Source organism: Penaeus vannamei, chromosome 30, assembly GCF_042767895.1.
Source record: "Penaeus vannamei isolate JL-2024 chromosome 30, ASM4276789v1, whole genome shotgun sequence".
In the NCBI taxonomy this organism is placed as follows: domain Eukaryota; kingdom Metazoa; phylum Arthropoda; class Malacostraca; order Decapoda; family Penaeidae; genus Penaeus; species Penaeus vannamei.
The window spans coordinates 7,621,878-7,634,377 of record NC_091578.1 but is presented as its reverse complement, the minus strand read 5'-3'; the positions used below and the strand labels follow the sequence as shown (position 1 = coordinate 7,634,377).

The 12,500-nt window shown below is 35.1% G+C and overlaps 1 protein-coding gene across 1 annotated transcript in view; it reads left to right on the top strand.

Moving 5' to 3' along the window:
* Nucleotides 1-12,500, top strand: part of LOC113808282 (uncharacterized) — a 41,561-nt gene that overhangs the window by 27,239 nt on the left and 1,822 nt on the right. The window contains exons 10-25 of the mRNA XM_070143287.1: nucleotides 585-640; nucleotides 1,217-1,324; nucleotides 1,357-1,643; nucleotides 3,227-3,278; nucleotides 3,416-3,482; nucleotides 3,699-3,826; nucleotides 4,296-4,412; nucleotides 4,564-4,887; nucleotides 5,522-5,677; nucleotides 7,514-7,825; nucleotides 9,413-9,520; nucleotides 9,702-9,835; nucleotides 10,084-10,137; nucleotides 10,323-10,511; nucleotides 11,574-11,664; nucleotides 11,810-11,863. Coding sequence (XP_069999388.1) covers nucleotides 585-640; nucleotides 1,217-1,324; nucleotides 1,357-1,643; nucleotides 3,227-3,278; nucleotides 3,416-3,482; nucleotides 3,699-3,826; nucleotides 4,296-4,412; nucleotides 4,564-4,887; nucleotides 5,522-5,677; nucleotides 7,514-7,825; nucleotides 9,413-9,520; nucleotides 9,702-9,835; nucleotides 10,084-10,137; nucleotides 10,323-10,511; nucleotides 11,574-11,664; nucleotides 11,810-11,863 — 2,237 coding nt within the window. The remainder of the gene's footprint in view (nucleotides 1-584; nucleotides 641-1,216; nucleotides 1,325-1,356; nucleotides 1,644-3,226; nucleotides 3,279-3,415; nucleotides 3,483-3,698; nucleotides 3,827-4,295; nucleotides 4,413-4,563; nucleotides 4,888-5,521; nucleotides 5,678-7,513; nucleotides 7,826-9,412; nucleotides 9,521-9,701; nucleotides 9,836-10,083; nucleotides 10,138-10,322; nucleotides 10,512-11,573; nucleotides 11,665-11,809; nucleotides 11,864-12,500) is intronic.

Genomic DNA, 12,500 nt, shown 5'->3' with positions numbered 1-12,500 from the left:
ATATATGTAGTTGTGAAGTTTTCTTTTTTTTCCAGTTTATAACAGTGGTTGGAGAGCTTTTTTATATAAGAAATATTGCTAAATCTTCCAAACACAACTTTTTCTCCAAATGATATGAACTGTATAAGATGAAGTTCATGTATGTGAAAAATATTTGAAGTTTATATTGTGTGGTGGCATATATAATTTTTTATTATGATTTACTTGAATGCTCTTGATAATGTTAAAAGTCCTTTTTGGCTTCAGTGTACATAGACTGTTCAAAGCACATCCCCTATATGAAGTACTGCCACCCATCTTATATTGTGATAGCTAAAGACTGTTAAATGAAAGTGTTTTATAACAAGAGCTATAGTCTGTGGTAGGAATGTATTCTTTTCAAAGAATAAGTAAAAGTTGTCTTGTAACTTTTTTGGTAGTCTTGATTTTGAGAAACACCATTAATAAGTCATATCAGTGATATGGAGTAGAGTAGATTTATTGCTCAAAAACATCTAAAGAAATTATTAACTAAAAGAGCGCTGAATATCACTGAGAATATTTTTAGGTAGCACTTTTTTGAAATATGTGTAACACATTTATAGGATTAAGGATGTCACTATTGTACTGTGCTTACTGCTATACCAAACCAAGTCAACTTGTATTTTATTATATTCTGCCAAGTATCAGCATGTACTAAACCTTCCCTTGCTTTAGAATGTTGGAAGCAAAACATGTATCAATTCTTGAGTTTCAGTGATCTTAATAAATGTTGTTGAAGATAGTTATTGTTTTGGCAACCATAACAAAAGTAGGGCACTGAATAGGTTTAGACTTAACCTACTAGAAATTCGCTGTTGAATGAAGTTGAAAGATCAATTACAAAAAAGGAAAATATGAGTAATGTTATATTGAAGAACCAGTTTTATCCAAAGCTGACAGATGGCATTATTATGTTAAGGCAGTATAATTTTCTTGTGGCAGAAGAATCAAATTTTAAAATAAAAGTTGAACTAATATCCAAGAGAGGCAGACATATCTTACTAAGTAAATTGGTTGGAATGGAGCTTAACATCAGAAATTGAAGTTATATTGTTTTAATTATTATTTACAAGTGAAAAGATTTTTTTCTTCATCTTTTTTTTTAGATACTATTATATATTGATATTGATTTTTTCTTTTATGCCTTATGAATTTTGACTTACTTGAGAAAAGGTGAAATTTTCTTATTCCTTAGGCATATCCAGTTCCATTCAATTTCTTTATTCATAATGGACAGTATTTTGTGGCAAATGCTAACATTAAAGGTTTTAAAAGCACTAGGGTCTTAGAGAGTGTTACAAGTGTAAATATTAGTAAGACAGGCATCCCTTACAGATGAGGCTGGAGAGCGACGATCATGGTCTTGGGAGGCGAGTGGCCACCGGACCAACCATTGCCCACAGCTCCACAAACAAGGTGCATCAGTGTCCCTACTGTGCATATTCCACCACAAAGAAATTCAATCTAGATAATCACATGCGCATTCACACAGGGGAGAAACCCTTTTCTTGTCCCCATTGCCCTTACCGTGCCAGTACTAAAGAGACACTGAAGAGACATGTCCTAGTTCATACGGGGGAAAAACCATACTCATGTATTCATTGTCCATACCGCTGCACTCAGTGGGGTTCTTTAAAAAGTCATGTTCTGACAAAGCACACATTCAATAAGGATCCCTTGTTCTCAAATAATAGCAAGTAGATTTTGCTCTTAAGAAAGGAAATATATTTATTTTTGAGTCAGGAGAGGTAGAGGAAAGAAATATTTGGTGTATTGTTTGTCTTTTGAAGTATGTATCAAGTCTGGATTTCTGGTTTTGATAATTAGAGAATAAACATTATATGTTCTTGTCAGGTGTTTTCTTTGTTAAATGAATATATTTATGTTTACTTTATTGATTTAAATAGATATAATTTAATTCCTTTTTATCCACCATCAAGAAAGGAATTAACTTTTGAACATAATAAGACAAAGTCCATCTAATTTGTTAGTAAGGGACATACCTCTTAACTTAATGAATGCAATACTAAAAACTGGCACCTGGCCAGTTGTTGATGAGTATCAGCAGTTTCCTTGATTACACCAAGTTTGTTCAGTATTTCAAACTCAATATTGGGCACCTAATGACTTTTAAGTGGAGTTTATGACCAAGTGCTTAAAAAAAAATTAAAGTTTTCTCGCACTTCAGATGCCATTATCTAATTGTAACACCACGGTAATGGAGAAAAATTAGCTCCGTCTTATGGCATATGATATGACGTTAAGTGGTGCCATGCACAACATTTTCCACCGCAGCCATAACAAGATATGCCATCCACATTTAAAGGATTAATAATAAATTTGTTCTAAATGCAATATTTCATTATCATGGCATGGGACTTCTATATGCTCAAGTTTTTTATTGCAATTTTTTTTCAAACACAAGTTGAGTTAACTTTTTGAAAGTATATCATGTTAATTCCACCTTAGTACTTAACCCACTAGTGACGGTACATTTTCAAGCCAAAAATAATGTTTTCTGGGCAGCTTTAAAAGCAGTGCATGGTTGAGTCTGGGAACCTGCCCACGCCCCACCCATGACAAAATCAGAGTGCTAGCTCTGTTCTAGCGTTGCACCGGCAGGACGCCCAGTGATGTTTATTTTTCCAGGTGTCTCATATGTGTGACACCTGTTGTATGTGGGTTAACGAAACACCCACAATTATATGAGAAACACTTACTGTGACATTTCATTTTTTCTAAGTCAAGGCTTTATGCTTCCCTCATTATTGTGGATGTTTCATTTTATCTTTGAAACACTTCTCTGTTTAGGTAAAGGTTTCTTATTTATTGCAAATTGTTCATCATAGGTAAAAGATGAATGAGATAATAGATTCCAGAGAAAAGTGCAAATAAGTCTTTTTAGGATCATTCATGAAACTAAAGAAGAAAAAAGGGAAAGAAAGAGTTTAAGACCCCTCTCTCTCTCTCTCTCTCTCTCTCTCTCTCTCTCTTTCTTTGTATCTTTCTCTCTCTCTCTCTCTGTCTCTCTTCGTATCTCTCTCTCTCTCACTTTGTATCTTTCTCTCTCTCTCTCTCTCTCTCTCTCTCTCTCTTTGATGGATATAATTCTAAATGTGTGCTGGAGAATGATTATCAATGCTGACAGTACCTATGAGCATGGTTGGGTGACATAACTAAACCACCCAATTTCTTTAAACTCCAGGCTACTACTTGCTCAAGTTGCCAACATGTTATTCCTGCCAGCTCACCCAAATGTAACAGGATAGTAATCATGATGTAGTTAGGCAACTTTTGTGTGTCTGTACGTGTGTATGTGTGTGAATTTATAAGTAATGGCTCAAGTAACATTTTGATTTGTAACTTATTCAGTCCTGTGTTCTTACTCCTGTAGTTTATTTTTAACGTCATGGACCACATATACTTCATTTGGGCACACCAAATAAAGCTCTCATTTTTAGGTTTGTATCAGCCTGACTAATGGGTCAGAGCTGTTTCTTATGCAATTACTCCTGTGCAGTTTTGCAATCATATAACAAATTCATGTTGGACATTAACTTTTGTAAATCATTATTTTATCATTGTAATAATAACATTCATCATAATGGTTATAAGATATTGCAAAAATTAGGAAAGAAATTTCAAGCTCCACACAACCTATAACTGCTATTTGATAGGGACTCTTCCTGTCAGCTTCCAGTTGTTGTCCTCAGACAGAGGATGTGAGAGTCTGTCCAATCTCGGGAAAGAAGAAAAAAAAATGCAACTCATTCTGGATTCAATAGCATTAGAGAACAATAATAAAGTAGTATTGAATACAGAAAATTATGATGAATAAAATTTAAGACACTCTTTAAGGATTTTAAAAATACTAACCATTTGTAAATTTACACACTAATCAGCAAACCGGATAGAAAAAAAATAAAAATATTAACTCCAGAATCTGAAGAAAATAGTCATTTTTTTCTTTCCAGAGATTGGATGCACTATAGATGAATTTATCTGCACTGACACAGAGGGTACTAAATATACTCTTTTCCATTGACAAACAGAGGAATCTTGTATATTGAGTATGCTGCATTGAGCAGTATAGGGTCAAGTCTTCTTTTCTTTTGGTTTTCTTTTTTTGTTTTTATTCTTTTCTCAGATCTTCTTTTCTCATGGAAGAATGGAATATTTATTAGCCATGATATGTTGTAGTGCAGCTTTGAAAAGAAAAGTCTTTAAAGAATATAAGAGTAGATTTTTTCTACATTGCCCATGGTTTTCATGAGAAAGTTCAAGACATATATCTGATGAAAATGTTCAGGGGAATAAAAAGCTTTAAATATAGACCAGAATTTTATATGATTAGTATTCAAAACAAGAATTTTGGAGAATATTTTAGAAATGTAAATGTCAAAATTCATACATTTGTATACATAACCTTGGCCAGGGGCTGTTGGATTTTTACATTGAAAGGTTATTAAAAGAATGCTTATTGAGTGCAGACCTGTCTTTATCCAATGTGACCATAATAAGTGAAATGGGCATCCCCTGCAGGTGGGCCTGGAGAGTGAGAGTCACGGCACACCCGTGAGCAGGGCCCCCAGAAATGGCGTCAGCCTGAGCAGGAGATATCACTGTTCATACTGCGCCTACAGTTCATCCGTTACCACCAACTACAGGAATCATATGCGTACTCACACAGGGGAAAAGCCTTACTCATGTCCTCATTGTCCATACAGTGCAACCACAAGAACAACCTTGAAAAGGCATGTGCGAACTCATACTGGAGAGAGACCATATGCTTGTGCATATTGTTCATACCGCTCAAACCAGAAAGGAACACTCAAAAGCCACATCCTTGCACACCATGCAACAACTGTCAGTATGACTAAATGAGGAGTCTGTTAGCAGAACATGCCTAGGTATTCTGAAAAATTAAGGTTCAGAATGACTAGTACAAAAATATGAAGGTTATTAAAGTTAATTTTCAACACTATTTTTTGTGATGAACACAAATATAAACGCAAAGATAGTTACACAGTCCTACATTTATTTGTAAAGTGTATAGAAAATTTAATAAAGTAAGTATGTATGCCACTTAATGTTTCATTTCCTGCAGAAGAAGCATATTTTTTGGAAAAATTGATATTAAAGAATTATACATGAATTACCTTTCTGTGAATCTGGATACTTTAGGGTTGACGGGAAGTACAATTATAATGAACAAAGAAAAGATTGATACACATATTACAAAGAGGGTTCACCAGCATATGTCACAAGATAGCATGCTCCAGTTAAAGGGAAATTAAGATTTTGTTCTGCAGTAACAGTATAGATTAAATATAGGTCATTACTACATATTGTATATACTAATGGCTTGACGCATTTCACAAAAATCAGTGTTAGCATTTGCCAATTCCCACATTTGTATAGTATCTATGAGCACCATATTTTTTGTGTGAGTGTATAATTGTGTAATGCTGAGCAATAGTAAGTTGGGCATCCTCGGCAGATGAGTCTTCACACTGGTGACCTGAGGACTGGCGGAAGACGAGGTGCAGGCGCGGGTTGCGTCTCCATTGCCAGCCATAGGATGCACCAATGTCCCTACTGTGGCTACTCCACAAGGAAGGCTGCTCACTTTAGCTTTCATGACCCCATAGACAGAGCATTCTTTTCTTGTCCCTCCATGCTCACACAATAATTCAAATTAAAGATGCTGCTGTTCTTGATGCTGATGCTAGAGTAATGTCAAGGAATTTTGTCAAGTCATTATTCTGCTCTGATTTGCCATCATGGCTATGAAGGGTATGTCCAAGTAGCCTATAGTGGACAGCAAAATTAAGCGAGAAGTGAAGCTGCATAGCATTGTTAGCAGACAGGAAATAGCAGTTATTTACTTTACTTTGTTTTCACTTTCTGTCTCTATCTTTATTTTTATAGCTTACATCTTTCTTTCTCTCCTAACCTTTTTTCACTTTCTCTCTCTCTCTCTCTCTCTCTCTCTCTCTCTCTTTCTCTCTCTCTCTCTCTCTCTCTCTCTCTCTCTCTCTCTCTCTCTCTCTCTCTCTCTCTCCCACTCTCCTTCTCCTTCTCCTTCTCCCTCTCCCTCTCCCTCTCCCTCTCCCTCTCCCTCTCCCTCTCCCTCCCTCTCTCCCTCTCCCTCTCCCTCCCTGCCTCCATCCCTCCACACTCTCTCTCTCTCTCTCTCTCTCTCTCTCTCTCTCTCTCTCTCTCTCTCTCTCTCTCTCTCTCTCTCTCTCTCTCTCTCTCTCTCTCTCTCTCTGTCTCTCTCTCTCTCCCTCCCTCCCTCCCTCCCTCCCTCCCTCCCTCTCCCTCTCCCTCTCCCTCTCCCTCTCCCTCTCCCTCCCTCCCTCCCTCCCTCCCTCCTTCTCTCTTTCTCTCCCTCCCTCCCTCACTCTCTCCCTTCTCCCTCCCTCCCCCCCTCCCACTCTCTCCTCCACCCCCACCACCACTCTTTCCTTTCCTCCTGTTCCTCGTTTCAACCCTCATCCTGTCCTTCCTCTCCCTTCTTACACCCTTGTTATTATTATTTTACCTTCTTCCCCTTTGTCTTTATATCTCCCTTTTGTCAATTTGCCAATTCCTTCTCCTTATTTTTCCAGTTTCTATCATTTGTGTTTCCTTTGTTATTTTTTCCATCTGTCAACTTCTCTCTTCCCCTCCTCTGGTGCATGGTATTGAAACCATAACAGACTGTGATCACATGTGTGCATGATTTATTGAACTCTGGATTTCATTGCTTGAAAGATAATAATTGGTGCATCATATCTTGTTTCTGTTTTAAACCTTTTTGCTGATATATTTATGATATATATCATTCAATGTATTAAGGAATATCTGCTTTATTATTCAAAATTAGGCTGAATTAAAAATATCATATATAAATTATTATAGTGCAAAACCAAAGAGTAAAACTTTATAGAACCCAGTAAATTCAGTTGCCTACAAACTTAACAGCAGACGTAAATTATTGAAAGTTACATTTCATCAGCAGCAGTTATTAGTCAGCTTTTTTGTTTTTATTGTTGAATTTACAAAGGGTGTTGTCTGTTTAATTTGAAAGAGGAGTGACATTTTAAGAGTTCTTAAGAGAATTGAAGAGATGTAATAAAGGCAGCCCTTAGTGCTTAAACATAAGAAACTAAAAGTAATAGTTTGTTGGCATATGGGTTTATTCATTTGGTGTTGATGGACATAGGGTGACCATGATTCACTGTCAAATTAAAGAAAATTTATTGGTCCAGCAATCAGGACTTTAAATACTTTATTAGATTAGAAGTTATATGTTAAACATGAAACTTTTGCATAGATTACGTATGGGAAGCATGTTTTCAGTTATATTCCATAGTGAAAATGTATATTAAGTATAGATTGTGTAATGTGTTTGTTAATGTGTGCATGTGTGTGTGTGTTTGCTTTTGTAATTTACACATCTGTTATAAAGATTTCTCTCTGTGAGTAAGATGGGTGTCCCCTACAGGTAGGGCTGGACACATCCCGTAGGATGAGTGGCGGAGGAGGTGCACCTGGAGCTGAGAATGACCACAGTACTGTCACTAAGAAGCATATGTGCCTCCACTGTCCATACAGTACAAATGTAGCCACAAACTTAAGAAACCACATGCGCACACACACAGGCGAAAAGCCATTTTCGTGCCCATACTGTCCTTACTCAGCCATAACAAAGGACAACCTGAAGAGACATATTCGTGGTCATACAAGAGAGAGTTCCTTTGAGTGTGCCATGTGTCCATTCAAGTGTATAGACAAGAGTGCCATCATGAACCACATGGTAACTCATCATCCACAATGGTGCTAGATGTATATGGAGCCACAGAGAAGCCAACACAGTCAACATAAAGAGAGCAAGGAAAAAAATAACTTCTGTAAGAATTCAAGATAAAAGAAGTCTGTACTTTCCATATATATTGCAAATTATGGAACAACTTTTCAGTTAACTTGTTGAGCGTGTAAGCACTTTATACAGTATCATTCATTTTGATTATTCTTTGGGAAGCCAGCTGAGATATGCTGAATGCTGCTGGCCATTTTGGTTGATTCTTTGATAATTTATAAGGTAATGTCTTTTTAAGCAATTTAACTTATCAAAAGCATGAAGGTTTTTAAACTTGTATAGATTATCAAGTTAAAGCAGTAGGTTTGAATTCTGCATTACACAAAGTGTGAAAAATATAAGTTTTTCAAATTTATATAGATTATTTTATATATATATATATATATATATATATATATATATATATATATATATATATATATATATATATATATATAAATATATATATATATATATATTTATCAATATTTATTTATCTGCTGCTTGTAACGTTAAGCACATTACAATAAACATTTTCAAAGTGTGGATCTACATATGAATTGGAAAATAAGATCTTTATTCTTAATACTGTTATTATTATTATTATTGTTAACATTCTTATTATCATCATCATTATTATTATTATTAGCTGTATTGTTATCATAAGTATTACTATCATCATCATCATCATCATCATCATCATCAGAATTATTATTATTACTTTTACTATTATCAGTATTATTATTATTACTTTTACTATTATCATTATTTATATTATTATTAGTAGTAGTGTCATTATTATTTTTGATTGTTATTGTTATTATTATTATTATTATTTTTATTATCATCATCCTTTTTGTTAATTACTATTGATATATATTTTTTTGAATTGTTATTATTATTGCTGTTTTTATTATACTTCTTTTTCTTAATTAGTATTGTTATTAGTGTTGTTGATATTATTTTCTGTCTTTTATTATCTTCATCATCATCATTTCTTATCATTGTCATTATCATTATCATTATCTTTTTTTTTTTTTTTACTATTTGTTATTGTCTTTTCTTCTCTTTTTCTTTTCCTTTCTGTTATTATTGGCCAGTGATTGGTCTTGCAGACTTCACACTCCATGTAAACAATGCAAACATGCACACACATACAGAAAGTTTAGAAACATACACTGTCCTTTCTCTATCTTTGACCCCTCTATATCTTTCTGTCTCCTCTGCATGTCGGTCTGTCCACTCTGTCTCTTTCTGTTTTGTCTTTGTCTCACTCTGTCCTCTCTCTTGTTTCACTCCATCTTTTGTCTGTCTGTTTCACTGCCTACCTGTCTTTTTTTTTTCACTCTTTCTCACTAATCTTCGGTAATTCTAGATGAAGTGAAGGGATACAACAACACAACCAACTGCAGGGATACTTGGTCTAGTATTAGCATTTAGTTTAGATGAAAAATCCCACTTCATAAAATGTCTGCATTTATTTCTCTTGAAGGATACAGTATTAGTAAGAGAATCGCACTTACATATGTTATGTAAATTTATCAGAATAGAATTCTTTTGTTTACAGCATTTGTATCCACTTTCTGTATTAACACCCTGCTGGTAGGCATGGCTATAGCAGTCATTGAAAGCATATCCTTCATGACAGCGTGTGTTTGTGTGTGTTGTATATGTACGTATTTGTGTGTGTACGTGAACGTTTACGTACCATGACTCGCTCAAGTGAGCAAGCAGGAAGGGCCCCTTGCCCACAGTGAACGCCTTGCCAATAAGGCTAGACGGTTGCCAGTAGTCACCGGAATGTGTGCCACACAGAAACTTCTGGTACCATCAGTGTAAGGTTAAGGAAACTGTGCCACTTGAAAATATTTATTGGTGTGATTGCGGAGAGGATGATGTCACAGGTCTGAGTCTTATGTATAACAGGAACTTCTGCTTGACAAGTGGTTTTAAGTGGAGCTTTTTCTTGTGAATGTTCAATTGATATATTATTTTTAATAATTATGCAGAGTAAGTTCTTGCTGTTACTTATTTTTCAAATTACCAGCATTGGAAAACTAAAAATGTTATTCCTTTTTCAGTAAAAGTGATGTATTATTTTTTTTTATGTTTGTATCATGAATTTCCGTTAATTAGATGCAATATTTTTCATTGCAAATAAAGTGAAAAATTAATTTCTTGCTGTTTATTTTTTGTACATTTCTCCTAATTTAAAGTGTACTAGGTGCATTGAGCTCAGTGTACAACTGTATCAAGGACTGCAGATTTAAGTTATGTAAATGAAAAGGAAAAGATTAGTAGGCAAGTCATTATAATTCATTTGATTTTAACATTCCTCTAAATTTTGTCAATACTGATGCCTTGATACCATTTTAGTTTTGAAAAAAACAAACAAAAAAACATGCATGTTAAAAAGTGTTAACCTAATAATGTTTCATGGCTTACCAACTTGCAGGGTAAAACTGATGCTTATTTTACCTTTAGTTAGAGATTTGAGAATTTTATGGAAAATTCTCCTTAACCCATTACTGCTGGTATATTTTGAAGCCAAAAATAAAAGATTCTGGGCGGTTACAAAATCAGTGCGCAGGGCTGGCCTAGACTCTGCCGGCGCACTGGCTTTGGCCCGCTGCTGCATCGGAGCGTGAGCCCCGATACAGCATCACACTGGCGGGACGCCTGGCATTTTCTTCTTCTTCTTCTTCTTCTTCTTCTTCTTCTTCTTCTTCTTCTTCTTCTTCTTCTTCTTCTTCTTCTTCTTCTTCTTCTTCTTCTTCTTCTTCTTCTTCTTCTTCTTCTGGGTTACTGGGTTAAATCTATCTTTGATGTCCCAGTATATCAAACTGATATCTGTAATAGAAAAAAGAAAATAAATATGATCTTGAAAATACATGGTACCATTGTATCTTAATAGGATCACTTAATACTCATGATTTACTAATTTGATAATTCCCATCTGAAAGCCAATGAAATTATCTATCGATCCATTTAGAAAAAAGCTTTATCATATTTGAACAACCCATGAAAAAGATCATCAAAAATTGTAACAAAATATATTTTTTTGATACTATCATTAGAAAGTAATCATAAATCTCCATAAACTTTTGGATTTTTTTTTCTTTCTTTCTTTTTTTTTCCCCCAATTGAAAAGCACCCTATATAAGGACAAAGAAAACAAGACCAAAATGAAAAAAAATGGACAATAAAATAACCAAGCAGATAAACAAAATATGGTGATATCTTTAGTTTTGAGATACGGCCCTTCGAAGTTGACAGTTGAGAGCAGGAGGGTGTGTGGTCAGGGTCCAGCCGGCTAGAACTCTCCAGCTGCGTATGCTAGCTCTTGTTGCAGTCAATGGTTCCTCATTTTCTTTTTTGGAGTCACATTCATTCTTAAATTGTGTTGTTGAAGGACTTTATTTGAAATAACAGTCCGTGGAACACCAAGACTGGTGTCGAGACAACTAGCCTCATAGCCTGAGTTGTAGTTGGCAACAACTTGGGCGACTGAGAATTCTAGAATGGGTTTGTTGCCATTCTTATGTGTTAGCAAATATTGACTGTAGTTTCGAGCTGATGCTGGGTGAAATCATACTTCATGGTGTTGGTAAAGCAGTTGCCACAAATGATGTTCCCTGCTAATTCTTTGAGTTTGTATTTTCATGATAACACTGTTAGTGTACACTGCTTCCGTTTCCTTTCATAGTGTGAATTTCTTAGGATTTTCAGCAGAAGTAGGCATAGAAGCACATGCTGCGGGTGGCATGGGGGAAGTGGATGCGTGGGAAGCGATGGATGTGGGAGGTCGCTCGATGCCTGACACCTCTTCTCTCTCTTTACCTGACTCCTCATTTTCTTTTTCTACACTTTTTTTTTTCTTTCTCTCTCTCTCTCTATAAAGCCTTATATGCATGTTTACACATTTTATAATTTGTATTGTAGATCTTTTACGTTTTGGCATGGTTTATGGGAGACTTTAGTGATTACAAAAAGCAAGTGTGTCACATATAGATCCCCAAGCAAGCAGAGCTAATGAAGCAATATTGAGCCGCTGGGACTGCCTGGCAACTATGTTAAGATTGGACAAAGTTCCTGAAAGATCATATCATCAGCCAAACTAAAATAATGTTCATGTATATTCTATCAATACTGTGTGTATTGATGTGAAATAAACACATATATGGAATAAGGCTATAAGCGAAGAGGCACGACTGGGGGGAAATATGAACGTAAAACCTTTTAAAATTGAGATATATAAATATTTTTTAGGAAAATGTTACCATATCATCAAGCAGTTTTTTTTCTCTCTAATTTTTTCAGTTTTTAAACTTTTTTCATTATTTTTCAGTACTACAGACACTTAAATGGTTTATATAGGTGGTATCTGGGAAGTAAATGTTTATAGCATCAGGTACCTTTTATGAATGGTGCATTTTGCCATGATTATGGCTTGCAATTATGCACAATCCAATACATCACAATAGAAGACCTGTCAGAAGCTTCTGGATTTTACCCAACAAATTTTTCTTTATGAATAAGACATATCACCTTCCATTCCTTGTAGGCTTTCTTCTGCCTGAACCAATCATACAGTTGTATTTTCCCACCAAATATCTAATTGTGAAAGAAACAT